The 23759-nt window shown below is 35.9% G+C and overlaps 1 protein-coding gene across 3 annotated transcripts in view; it reads right to left on the reverse strand.

Moving 5' to 3' along the window:
- CADM2 (cell adhesion molecule 2) overlaps positions 1–23759 on the reverse strand; it is a 571830-nt gene that overhangs the window by 199104 nt on the left and 348967 nt on the right. For 2 of the 3 annotated variants that reach the window (XM_058019107.1, XM_058019105.1), the window contains exon 2: positions 2835–2861. The exons of the other annotated variant lie outside the window; for it this stretch is intronic. In XM_058019107.1, the coding sequence (XP_057875090.1) occupies positions 2835–2861 (27 nt within the window). The remainder of the gene's footprint in view (positions 1–2834; positions 2862–23759) is intronic. 3 annotated transcript variants of the gene reach the window in all.

Consider the following 23759-nt stretch of genomic DNA (forward strand, 5'->3'; position numbering starts at 1 on the left):
CCCCTCCTCACCCTTCCAAACCCTTCTGAACTAGATTTCCTCGAAATGTTCCAAGTATTCTGCCCATATGCATCCTATGGCAGCATCTGCCCAGAAGTCGAAACGCATTACAAAATCATAAGGTTGGAAGAGACCTTCAAGGTCATTGAGTCCAACCTGTTCCCTGACACTTCAACTAAGCCATGGCACCAAGTGCCACATCCAGTCTTTTTTAAAACACATCCAGGGATGGTGACTCCACCATCTCCCTGGGCACACCATTCCAGTACTTTAAGAAGATATGGCCTGTGCAAAATCCAAGTATTTACCACAAAAAAAAAACCCCAAAAAACCCAAAAAAACCGCCCAAACTTCTAGGTCACCAAAAGTCTAAGCGAGAAAACCATTGTAAAATCAAGCAATCATAGTGCAAAATCTATCCTGGAGCTGTGAAATCCTTGAGATACTTCAATTTGACTGGAAGGCTGTGCGCAAACAGATTTAAGTGGGTTTCACTTACAGGGTAGCTCAGTCCAAACAACCTGCAGACCAGATGACCTTCCAACCTAGATTGATTCTAAGTGCCTCAAGGCAAGGCTAAAGTAGAGAGTTCAACAGCTGCTTTACAGCACTTAATACAAGCAGTCTTTGACAAAGACTGAGAAAATACTTCAGGAAATAGCATTGAATTCAATGTTTGAGAGCAAAGGCTCTGTTGTTCAGCTTACAGACAATGCCACAAGGAGGGGGAGGGAAGTGGAGACCAGCAGGAGTTTTGCCATGCTAACAATGCACAAACAAAAGACAGGTGATCCCACAGAATATCATTTAATAATGGGCTCTGGAACTCAGATCTTAGGGTATGCATGAGGTCAACTGTGCCTTGCTGAAAATGGCAGCACAAATTCCAGACTTTCAGAAAGGAAAGATGAAGACCCACACATGAGAGCAAAGACATAAAGGACTGCTGGATTTCATATTATAAGTGCCAAAAGAGAAACTCCTCCTGAGAATTCTCTCAGTTGTGAATTGATGTTTCCAGTGGTGTATTAGAGAACTGTTTTCCAGTTAAGTGTTAGACTTGAAAAGGACGAACAGACCTTTCTTTACTGCTTAGACAGAGTAATGAGGAAAGCAGTAAGGCATCATCTACTTCATGTCTTCCACCACAGGAGATCATAAAACAGATCCTATGCTTTTGGTAAAAGACGGAGCTGAATTCCTTGTGGATATTGGGTGCTTTCATCACAGGGCTGTTCAGCTCCAAAGGAAAAGCTGAGGACTTGAAGACACTGTGCAGCTGAGCAAGAGATCGCCAAAGATAACCAGATCACAGTGTCAAACCTCTTTCAGGATACAGAGCTTCAGCTGTGCATTCACTATGCATGTGCACTTCTGAAATAAGGGTGTGTTAATGCTCACAGATGAGTGGTACCCGTGAGTAATTCTGACTCATCCTACAATTCCTGTGCCTCCAGGGCAATTTCTGTTTTAAGGGCAATATATGGAAGTAGCTAATCACTGAATACTGATGAGATTGTGTTCATTTGTGCTGAAAAGTCCCTTCTGTGGATGTTGCCTTGGTTTGGGCTTTTTTTCGTTAATTATGAAGTTCTCAAAGTCTTGACCACTGTTACACAGCACCACAGCTGAATACATAACAGTACAGAAAGGAGTAAAGCAAATTTTAAAGCATGCATAGGCAAATAGATGAATTTCATTTTGTTCACTCCCCTCATTCATGTCACCCAATGCATGCAAAGTTTCTGAGAAAAAGAACTTACAAAAAGCCATGCAAGGGTTTAAAACAAAAATACAAACCTTAGCTGTATTTTAATTATTGGTTTAATTATTCTAATGCATAAACACACTCAACTGTATTTTCTTTGATTATTATTATTGTTCTACGACCTCAAGCTAAGCAATGTATGGAATTGAATTTTGCAAACCTTGTGAATCTTGACTTCCAAAATACATTTAAACTAGCAGAGATTGTTGCCTTAAAATCTGGTGTTTAATTATCAGACAACTCAAATTTATTTATCAGAAATAATATAAAAATGATAGTAAAATACATATTCTCATGATTTTCTATGCAAATATATGTTCATACATATAAATGCACATGCATCTGTATATATAAACATGAATGCACTGATTTATGTGTATCTGTAAGTCAGAATACAGCCCTCAGGTTACATTTGCTACATCACTGCTTCGTTGAAATTCAGGAAATGGTTTACAGCACTGCTGACCTTACATGATTAGTTCTGAAAGGTTTCCTTCTTTGTCACACTGATTTGTGGCAATCACCTTGCTGCTCTGAAGCCATAAATCTCTGCAGATATCATAGTATGCCTTTCTATATATTGGTATGCTATCAGGAACGGTGATGATCATTTATACTAGTGTGAAAAGACAGAAAATGCTTAGGAGACACTTAGGAGTTCATTGTTCTCTGTTCAGATATGTATGACTATGGCTAGAGATAAAAAATATAAATTAAATTTACATATTTATGAGCATTTTTATGCAATATCTTCATTTCGATTAAAATGCCATCAATATCCCTACATTACTATAATGAAAGTCAGAAATCTAACTAAATGCACTTAGTTTTATCTTTTTCCTGAAAACTTCCCAAATTAAAGCAATTAACAAAATACAGCATGAGCAGTGCTGATTGATAAACAATGCATTTAGGTGTAAATTCAAAATTGTAAAGAACTAATCTGGCATACCATAGGACCTAAAGACATTTTTCTTTGTTTGGAGGAGCAGAAACAACCTTGGGAGAAAATGCGTGGGCTGCAGAGCCATGCAATGCAAATTGAAGGGTGCAGGCAGAAACTCACCTCTAGCTCTGTTCTTTGTAGCAGCCACTGGAAGCAAGGAAAAGATTGCACAAGAAGAAGAGAACAAAGATAGATTAGACAGAAGTTTGAGCAAGCAAGAACACAGAGAAACTTCATCACTATCGATTCAAGGCTAACAAACACCATTTCTAAGATTATTTGACCTATTTATTAGAGACACTGCTGTGCTCTGAGAGAGTTCAGATCTATGATTCTGTCAGAAACCCTGCATTGAGAAGTTGGAAAATACACTAAAATACACATTCAAAAAAAGCACAGTGAGGATTGCAGAAAAATCACGGATCATTAGTTACAAGTAGGTGAGAACACATGCACACACATTAGTGAATTCTAAAACTTAAAGCACCATTTGGCTTGCCAAAAGTACATTCTTCAAACCTAAATCTTATGTCATCCCCTTGCTCATATTTCTTAAAACATAATTTTTCTGTGAAGGTAATGCAAATAAGCAACAGTTAATCTGCAGATACTCCAATGATTTACAATCTGCTACACGATCACTATTTTTCTTCATTGAAACCTCTAACTTCAGATTGTTCTTGCACCCTAATGGAACATGCAAACCAAAAAGAACGACAATATTTGAACCAACAGTAGCCAATGTTCAAACTCACAGAAAGTAGGGACAGACATTACAGCCTTCCTTGAGTATCCTGAATCCACACAGTTTCATGCTGGTAGTATTTCTTGCCCAGCAGGGTAACAAAAACAAACATTGTAGCTTAAAATGTTTCACTAACGACCACACTATCACCAAAATAAACAGAACCATGTTTTCTGAGGCTCAAGAAGAAAGTTGTTAAAATAAAATATTACTCAGAGTTCAAAGTTAGAATAGAATCACTCTGTTAATGAATTAAATTAGTCCAAAAGATGCCATCCAAACCTCTTTAAGTTCTCAAGCACACTCTGAAAAGGCATTAATTCAAGAGCATCACCATGAAAAAAACCCCAAAATATGTAATTCTTCTTCTGCTGGCCCTTCTTTAGGGCAGAACTACATTAACAATGCAAAGACAGCTATGCCTGAGACCAAAAGACATGAAAGAAAAGGAGAAAGACTAAACCCTTTAAACCCTTTTCTGGTGGCTTTGCTTCTCTTGGTTATATCTAAAAGGCTTGTCTGCTTGATTTGCTTCTTGTTTTTAGTCTGGTGTCTAACCAGTCAGTCTTTATTAAAATGAGCAAGTAGTGCATAGCAGTGAAGACCAAGTTGCTATATATGAAGACATTGTTGAAAAGCTGAAATTTTTAATTTTATGAATGCATCAAAATATCAGTTCCCTAGCTACCTTTCTTGTTTTAGATTTTTTCACTGATCCCTCCTTTATTTCCAAGTTCACCATTGTAACTTTTCAACATTCTCCTTGCAGTGAAAACAACACAAAAAATTCTGCTTTGGGGAGGTACAATGAGCACAGATGCTTCTGCAGAACTCTTTCCATAGGGCTGTTTAATAAGACATATTCACCTGCAAACTGCCCGTAAATCTTACACATGCTAAAAATTGCTTGTGTAGTAAACAAAATTAATGATACCATTCTAATTTTATAAGAATTGAGCAGTTTCTCCTTCATGCAAATCTAAGTTGATAATGAATGCACTGAGTTCATCAACCTGTTCATTTTATTACACTTCCCCCTTTTTTTTCCAGTCCCAAGAATTACATCTACATGAATGTATTATCACTTCTAGCCAGAATAATCACATAAACTTAACAAAGGTCTGGAGAAAACACTATATCCCTGTCCCCACCAGAAATTTAAAAGACACAGGAGAATTTGTACTTAATTAAACAGAATAAAAAAATATGTTTTTGTATATATAAACACATATATTAAAAATATATATGTACTTAAACTCCTCAGAATATATATACACACACAGTTATATGCTTATGTAAGTGATATAATTTATGTGTATGGACACACATATGCATGTATATTAAAAGAACCCACACATTCCATGATGAGACAACTTTATTTTGGAGCATGTGCACTGGACAGAGAATTATTACCTATCAGTAAATAAAGAAAAGTACTAAATGAGATTGTACATTATAATTGGAAGTAGGACAGGTTACTAGGCTTGTTAGGCCAATTATAACTCTCTGCAAACCCACTAATAGAGGACCAGATGACAGTAACCTTCTCAAAAATGTCATGTTCAATACTTGTAAATTTTCCCATTGACAGCATGGTCCAATTATAAGTCAATTCATAAAGTTCAAACTACACAACAGCCAAATTAGATGAAAATGGTCTTACAAAATATAATTCTGCCCACAGAAGGCAACTAGCTACAGCTGATTCCATCTTTCTGATACTTAGCATGAAGGAAAATTCCCTTTCATTGCTATCATTGAGGTAAGTTTTTCTTTTTTTCAAAGTTGAAAGAACTTTTCTCTCTTCCCTTTTTACTCACCTTGTCACACTGTAAAAGGAAGACAATTTTCAACCTATATACATTATGTTTGAAAAATTTTACCCATCCCTTATTATTACATGAAAAGCCATAGAAGACAAGCATAGACAAATGTTTTGAAAGTGCATCATCAAGACTGAAATTTAGCAGAGGGAAGTTGAGAAGCTGAGATTTTGGCTGGAGCATCAGATATGGGAAAACTCAGCTTTTATGCCCCATGTCAGTGACAAAAGACTGTAGGTTTCAAAAAACAACATAACAGTCAAAGAATCCACTTTTGCTTTAAATCTTAAGCAAGTCAGATGATTTACCCACATTTCACATAACACATTCTCTTTTTACCCACCTAGACTTCCTTGCTTCCTGACAAAAAATAAAACTCTTCAAGGCAGTGAGTCTACCTCACCTTAAAGTAGTATATATTGCTATCTCAGGACACTGATTTGAGACTTCTGTAACATAAATCAAATTTGTTTAAGACTGGCCAGTAATTATTTTTGGGCATAACATAACCTAAAATCTGCTCTATATGTCTGGCATACCTTCTTGGTCTAAATTAAAAAGCCAATCAATAAATGGATAAAAAGGAATGCCCTCTGATATTTCCCTGTGTTCAGGGATATCTGTAAAAAAAAAAAAAAAGAACATTTTTAAGGGCACTTTTCTTTAGTGACCCTGTCTTGTCTTTCTTGGGAAAATTATTCTGGACAGGAAGGCATATTACAGAAAACTGTGACCTGTCACCTTTTTAGAACTTAAGCAAAATTTTGGAAGACTAGGGAAGAAATAAAGACAAAGCAGGTGTGCTGGTTTTGCATTGGAGCCATTCACGGAAGTGACTTTCTAAGAGAAGCTAATCTCAGTTTCCTCTGCATCTGACAAAAAACCAATTAGAAATCAGCTTTGAGAATTGACAATCTGTTAAACCACTGAGAAAGCTGGACATGCCTCTATGTAAAAGATGAAAAAACCCTAGGAAGCTCTCTTTTCCTTCCTGCCTGAGAGCAGGTTAACAAGGCTGGCCCTGCTCCCATCTCAGACACAACAATCTGCAGGCAGGATATTAACTCTCTCAATGCAGAGAAACAGTTATAGACCTTCAATCCTCCCTCTGTTGAGAGAAAAGGACAGAGTGAGAACATGGAGAGGAACAACATGAAGACACCAAGGTCAGCGAAGGAAGAGTCAAGTTGCAGCTAGGAGGGACAAAGAGATGCCTTTATTCTTTTGCTGAAATCCTCTAGAAAAGCTATCAAGAAGAAGGTAATATATCAGATTCCTTTTCCCTGTAACTCATTGAAAGTAGGGGGTGATGAAGTGTTCAAATTGTAGATATGAGCAAAGGCCTCCTTGCTAAAGTAAGCAGATGTTGCAGGAGATGTGATCTCATGAGAAGTTTGAACAGAGAGAGAGAGAAGAGTGATGAAGACCCTTCTGCCCCCAGGGAGAGAAGATCTCTGTTCTCAGAGATGAAGATGATCTCAGAGATAAAAAAAACGTTTGCTCTTGAACAGCTCATCTTTAAAATTGTACCCCATAACTTGACATGGCCCATAAACACAGCTGTGAGAAAACTGTGAAAGATGGGAGGGACTTCACAATTACAGATACCTGGGCAGCTGTTATTTGTGGAAATTGAAACCATGAGAGAACTGTTTTCTTGTGGAGAAGTCTCCATAAACTGACAAGAGGAAATCCTCTCCTTAAGTGAACCAAAAAAAGACTATTCTAGAAGTGATAATCTTACTGAATTGGTTCTGTACACTGTTAGTGTGAAAGAAAAGGTTGTAGAGGGGAGGAGAAGTGTTCTAAAGGTTTTATGCTGATTCTTATTATTCTTTCTTTTAGGTAATGCTAATAAACCGTTCTTAATCCTCTTCTAAAGTTTTGAGCCTGCTTTGCCTTCCTCCCAGTCCTATCTCACACCAGGAAATGAATAAATAAATTCTAGTGGGTGCACTGGAGTTTAGCCAGCACTGAGCCCACCACAATAATTGGTGCGTTGGCCAAGAAATCTCAAATTAGCAAACCAAAACCACTACAGTAGGAACAAAGACCAAATTATCAGAAGTCAGGTTGAAAGGCATGACAGAGCTATTAGATTTCTAGGTAAGGCTGAGAAATAAATCTCCTCTATTTTCTCTAGCAAGGTTAAACAGTATTGTATTTTTCAAGGCTCTTGTGGTCACAGCATATGTAAAACAAAAGGACTGGCCACCAGGGAAAGGTCTGTGAGTGAGGGCATGACAGAACAGCAAGAATTCAAGGTCAGCAATGTCAGGGGAGTCCCACTATGAGAGATCTGGAAAGGGGAGGCAAACTGTACAGCTAAATTTCACAGAACAAATGCTTTTAGGGCATTTTTAAATCAGAAAAATAATCCTGCTGTAGCTGTGCTGCCAAAAGGATCTTTTAAAAAATCATTGCCTGAATGTAAAAACTTAGATTCAAATTTCAAAAACCTTAATATACCCTTGCTCTCAAATATCAATAATATATTGTGCTTTATTTTCTGTGATACATCTTTCTGACTTCTTGCTTTTTGTATGCCAACAATTGTTAAATTACATTCTTTGATAAATGGTGGCTACAAGTTGTTCAATATTTTCTCCACACTCAGCCGCTCCACACTGTTCAATTTTGTAGACACTTTTAGACAGATTTGATATAGCTTTTATTTTATTTTTCTCTTATATGTGATTTATTATTCGATTTGGAGTTTTGTCTTTTGTCTTTGGAGAAAACCACATCCGTCCAATTACTTCAATAGCTCAATAAAATAAAAAAAGGGAAAAAGCATTTCCCCCAGATATCCAGCTAACCTTTTTATTTCAAAAAAATAAGGGGAAATAAAAAGTAAAGCGAAAGGATTGAGGTCAGTCTTGTTCTCATTTCATCTCATTTCATCAACAGTAAAATATTTCAATTTTATAATGAGTAAATACTCTATTCAAGAAAAACCGAGATGAAAGTCACATTCATGAAGTACATTGCCTTAATTTTCTCCCAAATTCAATAACCCACAGTTCCAGCAATTCTAGAGGTCCTCTATTCTTCAATAAAAAATTAACACATTACAAGTCACATGGATGCATTTATTCATCTCTATTTTTACTCCAGCCTTAAAATCTTTTAGGATCATGAAAAATGATCAGAGAAGCACCATAAATAAACATTCCCCACTCCACAAAGTAGGAGGAAACAACAACAACAACCACACAGCCCAGTTCTCCAAAACATCCAACATATAATTCAGATTACTTAAAAAAAAGAAAAAAACACCAAAAAAACTACTTATTTTTACACTACTGACATTTAGAATTTTCTTTTTCATTTTAGCATGATGATGAGGATGACAACAACTGCATTTTTTCCCTTTGGATAAACAGACGGATTATCACTGATCATTTAGGTCACCTAAATGCCAGCTCTGAATCTCTGACTGGAAAAGCTCCTCTGTGTGACAGAAGGCCTTAGCAGGATCATTTCCTCCAGAAAATAATGCAAATTATTGGGCTCTCACAGACTAGAGACCCATTCAAACGAAGATACCCACAGGTGCTGCAATGCAGAATCCTTCCCACCCTCCTTTTCAGAACCAGCATTTCCCAAAAGCCACTAGAGGAGAAACAAACCACCACCATCACCTGAAATTCATGATGGGAATTTGGGTCTCCTGCACTCAGGAAGACATTGCTGCTCAGGAAGACATTGCCCCTCAAAGAGTGGCCAACAGATGACACAAAAACATGGGATCTATATTTGTTGGCTTCTAATTTTCTGATCTTTCCTTTATTGCTATGACTTTGCATTTTATAGTGAATATAATTTTTATACATAAGTTTTGCACAATCTTCTCATGGAAATTCCTAAAAAGTCACATGGTGGCATTTGCATGTATAACCAGAATCCATACATTCCTAGATAAGCCTTCCTCTCTTTGTGTATACAACCATTAAAAAACTGTGCTGTCATGCATATGTAACTAGATAGAATTCAAACACATGACCTTCCATTATTCTATTTATTCTGTGCTCTCTCTCTGCATCATTGTATCTACAACACAAGTTCCAAAATGACATCAGGTAATTTCCCTCAGAATCATAAAATAGTCTTGCAGATACAACTGAAAAAGGGGACAAAAATGCAAATGGGAAGGATTCTGAGGATGTCAGCCACTGCATCCTGTGGTTTGAAGCATCATGACTTATCTTTGGACCCCTCATTACAGATTGCCTAATATAGTGTTAAAACCTTTGGTGATGGGGACTTCAGAAGCTCTCCAGATTACCTCTTTCAGTGCCCAGCTGTCTCTCTCAACAGTAAATTGTTTTGCTGTTATATAACCTAACCATTACATGTAGGAGACTGGTACAATTCCTTCCTCCTTCTCACACCTTCCAGGAGTGCAAATTACAGAATGCATACTTCTTAAATGTAACTCTTTGCAAACCTGAAGATTTATTATTCCTGTTGTATGGTTAAAAGTAATCTAAACTTCCTCAAGATAAGTTTTCCAAATAGCACTTCATTGCCTTCCTCAGTTTTAAAACTGTGACTAGATTATGACATGCAACAACATTTATTATGCAGTACTAATCACAAAATACTGAAAAACATGCAGCTCCATTTTCTTCCTGAAAAGTAGAGTATAAACATAGTAATTTTGTTCTCAAACTCATTATGACTGGCATGATGGAGATCAGCAAAGCATCTTATAATCTAAACATCACTAGAGTTCAGGATTCCAGCTGTAGCTGATTCACATTAGCAGCTGGAAACACATCACACAGTATATTACAGGATAGTAAAAATAGAAGATTAATATAATCATGTCCTAAAGGCCCCTCTTAAAAATATTGAGTTAAAACTATTTGCCCATCCCAAAATGCCAGCTTCTTGCATGTTTTAATGCAGCTGGACGTGTAACTCCTACAAGCAATGCAAGTTGCTACTAAGCAATTTTATCATAAGCTGGGTTTACATAAAACATCAAAGAAATTTCACTTGCAAATCAATAATTCAACTCATGAAGAAGAGAAAATACAATTTTTATATTTCATTTTACCAAGGTAACAGAATGCTTTAAGAAGTATGTATAAAGACAACTCTGGAGTAGTAGAATTAAGCACTGCAATAGGCTGTAAGCTGGGTTGTATCAGGCAGAGATACAAGTGCCCAGTTCTGCTCTCAGATCACTTTCACAGTTATTTCAAAACTTAAACCAAATATTTGAAAAGCTTTAATATTCATTCATCCATCCTCTCAAAAAAGCTATGAAAATTGTTAGTAATACAGAATGTGTGTGCACACAAACATGTCCCGCTTCTGTGTTTTTGTCAGGTTTCCAGAGTAAAGAGAAAGGAAAAGATCCTCCTTGGAAAGACTTAGCAAAGTATTTGCCTGCCATCAGGTAACTGTGACTGGGCACAAGCAGCTGTAAGCAGTGAGCTTTTGTCTCTTCACATCTGCAGATCAATACATACAAAACATCTCCAATAATGCCTCGTCCATTTTACCCAATCCAAGAGCAACCTGTGACATTAATATCTCACATAGGTTTGGTTTTTGATGAAGTATATACCATCCTACATTATCACAAATAGAAATTTCCTGGGTCTACCATGCTCATATACATTCCTTTCTGGTCACAGTCCATAGGTCTGGTAAACCACAAAAGTTTAAAGTCTCTTCTATCTGAAAATAAGCTCCTATGCAACCTGCATGAAACAAACAAACAAAACCAAACAAAGAAAGCCAACAAGAAAATCCAAACCCAAGCAAATGAAAAAAAAACAAAAACCCCAAAACAATAAAAACCAAAACAAAACAACAACAAAAGCAAAAAACAGACAAACAAACAAAAAACAACCCAAAAAACCCATCTAGAGCAAGGAGCAATGCAGGCAGACAAACAGCTGGGGTTCTCCTTATATTACCTCTGCTTACAACTGAATCATCTACTGAAAGCTCTAAGACGATTATCAAAAGGCAGCTGGTGGTTTTTGCATGGTTACTGTCCCTATTTATTTATTTATTTCAAATTATAGGCATTGGTATCTCTGTGTAAGTGTTATAGTACAAACATACAGATAATCTGTATGAAATGCTTTTTTAATAAGGTTAATCTATGTATTAAGGACCACTGGGGCAATGCCTGAAGCATGTAGAAACAAGCACATATCTTAAAGGGCAGACAATTAAAACCTTAAAAAGAAAAATATTTTTTGTATTCCCCAAATATTATCCATTTAGGCTTTTCCAGATACTAAGAGACAAGCTTAGAACAGTGACAAGATTGATGAAAGAAATATCATAATTAACACAGTGCAGAGCTCAGACAATTAGGTTTTCTTAGGTTCAGATGGACATCTATGACCTAAATCTAAGTACTTCTATAACTGAAGAAATGGAATTTCATATCCATCAGCAAATCATATATTTTTTCAGACCCCTAAATACAAAATATATAACCCCTTACCCCAAAATAGTACTAACCACAGTCAAATGACTCTCTTTCAAACACACACATTGTCATTTAACCTTATAAACATGGTAGGAAAAGATATTGCATTCTATATTATTTATTTACAGTATATATCCCAGTTTAGATAATGGAGAACATAAGGTGAATCTCTCAATTCTGTCAAAATGCTATTAGGAAAATAACATTAAAATAAAAAAAAAAAAAAAAGACAGAAAAAAAAATCAAAACTCTTGCATTTTTCAATGTGATTTCCTGTTGTTTTGTTCTATTTTTTCCTAACAGTTCATGAAACACAAATAAAGTGAAAAAAAAAAAACCCCAAAAAATTAAGACTGCATGCCATACCCAAAGTTCAAATATTTAACTGCAATTTATTATCTGCTGCCCATAATCATGCAAAAAAAGAAGGATAACTACTATATTTTTCCTTTTATGTACCTTGAAAAAGGACTTCAATACTGGAAACAGAAGAGTCATAACACCACACCATTTTGTCAGCCAATATCAAATTTGATGCCTTCTTGGCAAGACTTAATAAGCAGAACTTTTGTAGATTGGGAGAGACATGTAAATGAGGAATTATTTTTATAGAAATTCACAATCCAGAGATAAATTTCATCCTTACTATTGCACTTTTTGCCCTGACACCATTTTACATGCATATCTGAAATTTCAGCTTAGTGATCAATTACTCATAATAAAAAACAAAAAAAAAATGAACACTATTTCATTTCCTGTATACAGTTCTAATCTTGTCCTAAAGTTTTAAATATAAATATATATGTGTGCTGAATATATAAAGTAATAGAGTTACTCAGCTCAATTACTCATCTACAGTTGCTCAGCTACAATTTTCTCACAGTTATGAAAAACACAACTGAAAATTCACAAATCAAATTCACAATTCAAGACTTAAGATTTCGTGCCCACTTTTTTATATAAAGAAACACAAGCCAATGATTACAATGAGATGGGTGAATGACTACTAGATTCTACAAGCCTATACCTGCACATTCAGAATACGAACACTCATAAAACAGCCATTATGTTTGTCAGAGAGGAAAAAAAAAACCAAAAGAGTACCAATTCATAATTTCAAACATTGTTTAGAAACCTTAGAAATTAAAGTTTTAAAAAAAAGCAATAATTGTTCTACATATTATACTTTTAATATTGACAAGAGGCCCATTTTGATTTGCTCTGAGCATTCAACATATTTCTATTCCTCCTTGCATTATGCTGCCACTGTACTGAAATTATTTGTAGGTAAGAGTTATTTATGACAGATCAGTTTTGCCAGAGAGTCATCAAAAAAAGGATTTATTAGAGAAGATCTTTAGCAGGGTGTGTATTCATAGTGAAAATGTAGTCAGCACATGCAGCTGGCAAAGAGACACATCAACAATGGTCCATGGACCACTGTAGATGCAGCACCAAACAAGAACTTCTGAGTGACTGCTAGAAATAAATGAAGGGAGAAAAAAAAAAAAACATTCTGCAAGTTCTGCTGCTTTGGTGGAATGAAAAAGAAAAGACTGAGGATTTTAGTTTGTATGTAGCACAGGTTTTTAAAAACTGAGTCTAGGACAGGTGGTGAGTTAATACACTAAGTGGAAAATTATAGATGACCAAAAAAATAAAAACATTTCTTCAAAGCCAACAAGAAAAATTAAAATACAGGGAGGTAAAAAAGAAATATATACAGTCAATTGAAAATGGAAAAGGATAATTTGGAAAGATGACAAGATGAAATACTTTCGAGAAACTTTTGAAAAGTATCACAAAAAACAGCATTTTAGGAAATTAAAGTCTAAGTCTAGTCAGAGTGATTCTTCAGGTAATCCTCTTAGTTAAGACTTAGGAACTAAACTATTCTCACTACTCATACAATGACAAATGTGTTATGGTAAAGAAACAATTTGTGAACTCTGTTTATTTCTGAATTGTACAGCAGCTGCATTTGAGTCTTCACTGTACTTTGACCCCCAATGTGAATTTTATAACGTGCCTGAAGGACATATGCCAGACAAATAATTTCTCAAGGTATTCCTCAGCAATACAGTCTGAAATCCTACTGGAGAAACAAACAAACAAATTCTAAAAATGGATACACACACAGCCCCCATATCCCTCACTCCCCCAGACACCAAACTAGTCTGCAAGGCAAATAAAAAAGACACTATTGGGTATTTCTAACTCGTTCCTTGACATCTCTGCCAACATGCATCTTCTAGACAACATTATTACACAATTACACTGAGCTAAACAAGCACACAGACTCCCTTTAGAGCAGAAATAGTGTTTACACCCAGTGTTTAGCTTCAATCATCAGTGGAAAGGGAAGAAATGGTACCTGTTTGTAGCACAAAACTGCACAATAAAAGATAGTGAGCGAAAGAAGGCAAAAAGGAGGGAGGTGTTGCTGGTTTTGCCTGGCTGTCAGGGCACAGCCCAAAGACATTTGTAGTTCTGTGAATGAGTACAGAACAAGCTCTGGCTGTTAACAAGTGCCCTGCAAGAGTCAACCAGATCCTCAACAACTAAGTGCGTAGCTCAGCAAATATTGCAGGCATGTTCTTGCCTTGCACACCTCTTGGAGCCCACCAAAGCAGACAGGAACAACAGAACATCCTCACAGTTATCCCAGGAAACTAAAGACGCCTTTCAGGACCATTTCTGGTCACTTCAGCCACACAAGTCCTTCCCATTCAGCACAATCCTTGCAGTTCAGAAGGAGTTTGCACATGCAGTCAGCCGCCGCATAAATAGAAACTGGCAACACAACTATGACTACTCCTCCTTAAAAACCTCACACGCCTTCTCTTCAAAGAGATTTATGAATAATAGGAACTAAATAATTCATGGCACTGCAGATGCCAGTCCAAATAGCCTCTTCCTTTTTAAGGTTTCAGTTTGTAGATGTGTGATCAAAAGCCTTCATCAGTCATGATAGTGGCATTTGTACTCAGTCCAAACAAACCGTATTTGCATCTGAATGTCTTCCATTGAAATGAGAGACGTAATATGCAAGCCAAGTTCCAACTAAAAGGCGTTTTATGCTATTTAAATTCAGTCAAATTAAAGGCTGAATGCAACCTAAAAGGTCTACTCTCAGAACAGTAATTTGACACATCATAAATAAGACGCGTGTTTTTGTTAAGAGGGCCTTAGCGCTTGTCTGAAAATTTTACACAGCATCCTAACAGTGCTGCCTCCTGAGGGATAATAGAGGAAAATCCTATATAAAAAGGAAGGAAGTAAACAGAAAACCCACTGGCAAGTAGTGCAAAGGTTCAATCTACTCATACACAGCTATAGGAAATCACAAAACCACTTAGACTGGAAAAGACCTCTGAGATCATTGAGCCCAACCTTTAAAATCAAGCAGGTAAAAGCAGTTGTTTTGTGAAGGCAACACCAACATGAAAGATCTTGCCACTACATTTTTAAGCAAATAGGTACAGCTTGGACACCAAATTTTCCCCCTGTTTTATTAATCCTATTGATTAGTAAAGCGAGGATCACTGTTGCCAGGTCCATTGCTCAGGTTTGCTACTACACTGAAAACTACCACAAGAATACCTCAAAAGAATTTAAAAAACGGAAAAAAAACACAGTCCACAAAGATCTCAATTAGCAAATGGAGAAGAATTTTACGTCAGCAAGGGAAAAAGCTGTAGGATTAGATTAAAATTCTTGCTCTTGCCAAGGGGAAATATATACAACTCTCATAAATTGAGGTCAATACTAATTTTAAAAAGACTATTAAGAGCCTAGAATGTCCTGAAATGAACCTTAGTGGGGATAAACAAGATAATTCTTTTAAACTGTCATGGGGGTTTACTGTAAATCCTTTACATTTTTTCTAAATTTTTGTGAGAGGCTCTTCCTATTGTATTTAATAATGACATGTTTTGATGCAAGAAAGAAGCAAAATATTATGTATGATCTCAAACTGAAACATGTCTCAGGTCAGTATGTTTATTTTAAGTCCATCTTATTTGGAGTTTTTTCCTGTTTGATTGGCTTTACTAATTTATTTTTTTTTTAAGGAAAAAATATATCTTTTTTATTTGAAGATATGAGGACCACATGAATCAGTAATCCAAAATATATTATATTGAGGTCTTAATTTTAAAGTCCTTACATTTAATTTAGTGATTAGTATTTGCACCATGCATGAGACACACTACAAGGAGCCCAATGATGCTCATGTTAAATAATACACAATATTAATTAAAGTACTTAAATACTTAAGGTAACACTACCTTTGAAAGGAAGAGTTTATGTGAGCAAAAGGTAATAGGAAGAAGAGGAATTTACTCCAGGAATGAGACTATTCCACAGGTCCTCTACAGACCTCTCAGGAAAACAACAGGGAATGGCTTGTGGCAGACTCGCACAACACAGCACCAGCTCTGTGAATGCTAACGAGCAAAGCCAAGGAAAAATGCTGGAGCATCAGATATTGGAGGATGACACTGATGGGGGCAGATGTAGAAAAATGATTATCAACTTCAGACCCCCTAGAGCAGCATGAATGAAATCACATCCTTGTGTTCTGGGAAATAAAACAGGCAACTTGGATAGAAATAAAGACAGCCTTTAATTATCGAAAAGTAAATTGGGAGCAGCCCATGATAATTCAGAAGTGGAGTTATTATAGGACACAATGCAGAGTTAATTCAGAAATCAGTTTGTTCAAAAGCATCAACAGCTGGCTTTAATAACAGACACAATGAAGAAAAGCTCCAGACAGGAGATTATTGAGCAATTTCAATCACATTATTAGATTTACAGCTACACAGTGGCAAAGAATCTGTAAGTTAGAGTTATTTAAATAAAGGAAAACAATACTTTGGATTGATGAGCTCCAAGAGTGTCAAGAAATGAACTTTTACAGCATTATTTTGTCCAGTTGTATTTCAGAGATTACTTATTATGCTTTTACCATGCCAAAAGGCAACTTTCCCATTGCTTCATCACTTTAAAAATAAAACAAATGCTGTTGTGTCACAAGACCAATATATCATTTGAATGAAAAAAAATGCTTTAGCACCAGAAAAGGTGCCACCTTCTGATGTTCCTATTTATATTCATTTAGATTTCCTTCAGAAAATTCTCTTATTGTTTTTTACTATTTTATAATTGAAGCATATGATAATAATTGGGAAAGTATGGAAAGAGCACAATCAGGTTATCAAAGTATTATAGCCAATACCACTAGCAAAGCAAAAATAGTGGATGACTTTAAGTTTAGTCAGAATGACTGAATAATTTATTAAGTGTTATAAACCAAACTTTGTGAAACACATGACAAATTTTACATATAAAATAGGCAAAGCAAATACTGTAGTGCCATAACTTGTTATGCATACACCAGAAATTAACAGTTTAAAGTTGGTTTTTTTTTAACTTGTTTGGTTTGCTTTTTAAAGGAGAAGAATAAGACTCTGTTGTTCAGGCAAACTCCTGTCTTCCATCTTTCTAGTTAACCAGGAATCTTTACAGCTAAAAATACCTTTTAGAAATATTCTTTTGTCCATCCAATTTAGTTTTTGGTCATCACCTTAGTACAACAAGTACAAGACAGTGATATTCTGAAAACAGACAAATAATAATAATGTGAACACCAAACACTGGTGTTCTAAATAAGTGCATCAGGCCTGCCTAAGGACTGACGGACAAAAACTAAATACCTAAACCAAGTTTGGTGATATTGTTCTGAAGTCAGGGAATGGATCAGGACAGACACAGCAACTTGACACCCTGCTGGTTATCACATGAAAGACAAATATTTCTAGTTTCTCTCCTCATATCACCATGAAAGCCACATAAACACTTGGTTAAACTGTCAGGCAGCACATTAACAATAAAATACATTCTCATGTATTTTAGTACTGATTCCCAGTAAGGGAAAAAGTAGCTCTAGGATAAGAAGAATAACATGGCAAAGATGATGCTTCAAAGCACAATTTCTGAATCCTACATAAACATTATCTGAAGACTATTTTATTCCACCTTCCTTCTCTCTGCTTTAACCCACAACTGAAGTACACATACAGAAAAGAGAGATTACCATGGCATTTTCCTTGCGTAAACAATATTTTGACAAGTTTCAGTTCATAACAATACTTTCAAAAAGAAAAACAAAAGAGCTTCTACAGTCAGCACATTGTCTACCAAGCTACACTGAGAACCAAGTACTCTAAGCTGAATATTGTTTCAAACTGCAATTTCAAATTAGATTCCCTTCAAAGAAACAAAAAGAATGCTGACAAAAAAGTGTCACTCAAGGTAAAATGCTGGTATCAGTTCTGTGAGAAGCTGTCAACCACAAAGTAACACAAGTATAAATATTTGGGCTCTAAAACAACTTATGGCAAACATATAAGTGCTAAATCCATATCAGACTCAGGATTTTTTTTTAATTCTGCATTTCTAATACTGTAAGGAACAGAAATATCATTCGCACAGAGACAGCACTGCATGACCTTCCCTATTTCATCACATGGCAAACAATGCCAGAGATATTTTCGCTACCAAGCGTTCCTCTGCATAAGTTGAAATATGTAACATACGGATAAAGTACATATCAACAACAGTTGATCAGAAAATTTATTGGAAGCCATGAAAAAATCCATCTACCATGAATCATATTAATACATACATTTATTTGTTGAAAACCAACTTTTTTAGTTAACACAGGTTTTCCTTCTACAATTCTAACACTTTGTTTCCTTTAAGGATCTAAGTTTGCTATTCCTTTTTGTTTTGTCTCCCAAGCAAAAGAAAACCACCAGTCTTTCAATGGATTTTACATGGTTTTCAATCAGAACTGTAATCTGCCATTCAGAGAGAAAGGGTAAGAAGGAAAATATTTGGCCTGTGTAACATGAATGAATGAAAAAGTATTTTAACAAAAAGTATTCATGTAAGAAGCAAATTCAAGCTAAAAAAGTCTATTACCCACTGAATATGACAGGGATATTTCTATTGACTTTAGTAAGCTATGAATCAAGCAATAATTACAGCATTAGATCACTGAAAGAAAAATAACAGTGATTTAGAAAAAATAAATGGAAAAAAGGAAATAGCCCTAGAATAACCCGTATAATCTGATATCAACCTTGGCTAGGTGAAATTGCATTTTTCAGCATCCTGTAATGCTGCAATTATCAGTAGTCACATGCACATATTATTATATACTTAGCAGCCAAGATGGATGATCATTGTACGTTATAGACTCCTGATAAAATAAATTAACCGAGAAATGTTATCAGAGAGAATATTCAGAATAAATAAACCAAATTTCCTCAAAGACTTGCTGCCCAGACAAAGTGATGACTCATAAAAGAAGATCCAGGAATCAACAGACAACCAACACTGTCACAGCAAACAGCCACCTCCCAAAGTTGATATCAGAAAAACATAATAAAATGGGATTTCTAAGAAGCAGAGCAAGCAGCCATAACATTTTCTGTCTCTTGACAGGTACCACATGTAGCTGAGCTGTTGCTCACATCAGTTATTCTGGAAACCAGTTTAAAAAGGGAACCTCCAGGAAGGTGATCACTGGCTGTCAATGCCATGATTTCACTCCCCAAACTGCCACGTGCCATTTCATACTTCAACCCTAAAACCCAGGAATGCATTTACTAAGAAGTGGCATGCAGCTTTTTCAGGGAATTAAGTTTCTAAAAGCTGTGTTGTTCATTCAAGCATAGAAAACTCTTTGCTATGCTGGATTTTGGGAAGGGTTAAAGCACCAGCTTTAGATGAACACAGGGTCTTTTGTATATATTTAATTATAGGTAAGAAAGACAGATGAAGGTCCTCTTCAAGCTTAGTGCCACACTGAGTGCACAGTCATCAAAACTCCATGAAAATCTATATTAGCAATAATCCCAGGTAATTTAAAAACATGAAGCTCAAAGCACTGGAGATGATATTAGAGACATAAAAGTATAATAGTAATAAGGAGCATTAAATACCAGAAGATAATCACCTTGACATCATACATTTTTTTAACATTAAGCCTTTTTACATTGGGACCATTTTGAATTAAGTGACCACAAATGTGAATGAATGTTCCTTTCCTCTATCCAAACCCCAAGCAGTTGTGACTCCCCCTCCCCTTTTATGCCAGTACATTTCAAACTACATGGAGAATTTAATGAAGAAACTAAGGTAGCTGAAACCCATTTCTTTGCATTTCTGTTGTGGCTTCAGTTCTCTTTTTGAATTTAATCAGCACCTAAATTTCCTTCATTGTACTTAACTATAACTGAGATGCACTTCACTCTCACAAAAACACATCTTAACCTGGCCTCACATCTTGAACCTGAAAATATTTTATAAAGTGCATTACAGTTAATATCAGGGATAGTGAATAGCTCTCAGATATAATCTACACTTTGTCTCATAAATAGAAATTGACGCTAACATGAGAAAAACAAATAAAAATAGCACACAACTTGAAACTTTCCCGCAAACAGGAGATGTTTAAGATGATGTTAATTAACTCAGTGAATTTGCTGAATTTGATTGAAGGCTAAATTTCAAGTTTTAGCTTTAGGAGAACAAATTTTTGACAGATCATAAATATGGTATCATTAATATAGTGACTTAAGGCAGATCACAAGATTAGTGTAATTTATAGACTTTTTGTATATTGGGACTGAACTGGACCATAAAGAATGTGCGAGGCTGGGAGGAGGAGGGTATGGCAGGATGGAGCCCACTTAATGCAAGTAATTGGTCAATTAATTTATCAACTGTGAAAAAAGTATAAAAAAATAATGAAGGGCCTAGTTAAACTACCCAATTTCTTTTGAACTTTATTCCCAGAGTGTGAAAAATCTGTTACTATGAAATCATGTTAAACTTTCCACTGCAAAAAGGAGCCAATTTCCAAGGCAGTGTTTAATTAATTTATGGAGTTACTGCTGTGAAAGTTCATTGAGACAAATACTAAAGCTGTTTTTTAAGAGGGTTGGATAATTTTCTGATGATAAACAACAGTGGCAGCTTTGTAAGCAAAGACAATGATTGTAAGAGTAATTAAATCTCATGCTTCAGGATACAAAATAGAATCCCTTTATTCCAAGTCCAGCATGAACTATTAGTGATAGCATTTTCTTTAACTCATAAATGTTAACTCTTAGGTCAGCTGTGTTGTTTGGCCACCTTTTAACCTGTTAGCCAGTGTCAAGAGAAATCCATGGGTTAACTCAGTACGGAAGTGGCTGTATTTCCATTTTTAAAAATACATTTGGGCGCTACAGTGTAATATTCATGCATTATTTCCTGCTGTAATATTTCAACATCTTCCTCTCTGCTAAAAAAACTTGAATAAACTAAAACTTTAGAAAATGTGAATAAGAGCCTTTTATCCAGGAAAAAACCTAACAAAAAAACCAAAAAAACCAAAACAAACAAAAAACCCAAAAAAACAAAAAAAAAACCCACAACCAAAAAACAATAAAAAGGAGGCAAAGTGGAAGGAAGGACACATATGTGGAAAGGAATAAAACTGTTCAAAATTTGACTGTCCTTTAATTATCCATGTGTTTAGCACAAAAAATAATGAGTCCCAACAACACATAATACTTCACAGCAAGTGGCAAGAAAAGAAAAGACAAAGCCAAAAAGTTAATAACATCTTGTACTTAGTTATAAACAATTGGAGAACTTCAGAATTTCATCCAAAAAAATATAATGCCAAATCTTGATCACTTTTAGGCACCTACTTTCATGAATATACATACTGAAATTAAAATAGCAAAAGCAGTTGAACAACATTGCTTGAAACCACTAAGCCCTAGAAGTATACATTCCCAAAAATGGCAAACACCACTCCTGAAGGAAACGATGAGTGAAGCAGCAAAAAGCAAATAAAGTAGGTAAAGCCCGTGCCATACTTTGTGATGAGAACTTTTCATACTTTGCAATGCAATAATTCCAAGGACAGCCTGCAAAGAACTGCAACCCACTGGCAGCTGACCCACGCCTGAAATCCAGGTGGCTGCATTATTGATTCTTCCCTCATCGCCAGCAGTAAGACATTCATCATTAAGGAGTCAGAGCTGAAAATCCCCGACTCCTGAGATGCCACTGGGCTGTGTCTGTGAGGCTGCTCAGAACGGGCGCAGCGCTGTTTCCTTTCCAATTACGGCACAGAGCAGCCAGGAGAGAGCTGCTCACTCCGAGGGCAAGGCCGTGTGCTTCCTCAACCTCTGGCACCGTGTGCTCTCACAAATAAGTGACAGCAGCGCCAGCGACTACAGACAGTCGGCAGAACCCCTGTAACAAGGGCCTGAGTAAATGCATTTCAAGTTAGATTCAATATTCTCCCATGTCCCCAAGGCTTTCAGAAGTTGCCATCTGTAGCCACATCAGCACAGTGTGCCCGAGTTACTCTGTCTGCAGTTTCTGCACTCTATAAATCATATCTATATTCAGAGTTCATATAGTAAAAAAAAAAAAGCCTACAAACAAACAAAAAACAAACCACCTACCAAACAAAACCAAAATACGAACTCACATTCTTCCTGATGAATTTTCTACTCAACTATAGAAAGACAACAATATTAAAAAACTAAACCAAGAGGTTTTCTGAAACAGTTCCTCCTATTCTTTTACTCGAGAGTTAAAAGCAGTTATCTACAATGACAACAAAAAAATCTAAAATCCCATCTCCCTCTTATTGTTGAAAGCAATAATAATAGGTTTAGTTCTAACAGATTAATAGTTATCCTATCTATTTTGGGCTTAAGAGTGACCTTCAGAATTTTTATCAGATCTACATAAAAGACAGTTTTCAGCAGATAGCCAGATTCAGAGATTTGTTCACGCCATTCATCAGACTGAAACTCAGAAGCTTGGTCAAAACATTTTCTGTTATAGCAGCTGATTATTTCATTTTATTCTAAGGATTGTAAATTAGTTTTATGTCAAACATAGAAGAAAAACATATATATGCTTATTTTTAGTGTTTAATTTCATATATCTCTGACAACAGCTGCATAACTGAAAATGTTTTGACCAGGAATTAGACCAGATGATTCCCAAAGTCTATCCAAATTTAAACTGTTCTGTGACTCTGATGAAGTTTCTGTTACAATGCAAGAGGAACTTCCTCCAATTTGTAGGTAGAGGAAAATCTTCTTTAAAATCAGTTTGTAGACATGGAAAAAAGTAACATGCATTTACCATTAATAAAAAAAAAAACAAAAGACCAGGAAATAAAAGTGGATCAGTAAAGTGGGGATAGCTCAGAGTTTTCACTCTTGCTCTTCCTAAGGCTGTGAGGGATTTGAAAATAAAATCAGCGTGCTGTCAGCAGAGTGTGGTAGAATATCCAGGCTGTGCTGTGGCTCATAAGAAAGCACCATCATCCTTTAATCTCCACCTGAGTTTTATAACTCTTTTTAAACTCCAAGCATTATTTATAAACTCCAAGCTCACTGGCTGAGAGCATTGGAATCATCAATGCTGGTTGTTTTTCTTTCATAAATTCTACACATGTGCCATCATGGGATCCTTGGCTGAGAGAGGAGCTGGGTACTCCAGGCAATCCTCACCTTAGAAAATGTCATTATCATGGGCTGTTCTAGCAGCAAATGAAAACTTTCTTGATGAGGGTAGCTGAACAATGAAACAGGATGCAAATGGGACTCAAGAACCTCAAGTTTCTCGGAGACACTCCATTTTACACACAATGAACTCATCTTCAACTCTTCACCTTGGGTATTTTAATAATTAATTACATATTGGGTACATTGAGACACTAATATGACTTCTGATCACAGTAGAGAAAGAATACTTTATCTCCCTATACAGTTACAGTTCTAATATTTACCAATTGTCATGATTTGTGAACACTTTGAGATTAAAAAAAAGCCACTCCTGAATTATATTAGGATTTAGAGATATTATTCTTGATGGAATTAAGATTTGAATAGGCACAGAATCTCAAGTGGGGTTGCATA

The sequence above is a fragment of the Melospiza georgiana genome, chromosome 2 (assembly GCF_028018845.1).
Source record: "Melospiza georgiana isolate bMelGeo1 chromosome 2, bMelGeo1.pri, whole genome shotgun sequence".
NCBI lineage: Eukaryota > Metazoa > Chordata > Aves > Passeriformes > Passerellidae > Melospiza > Melospiza georgiana.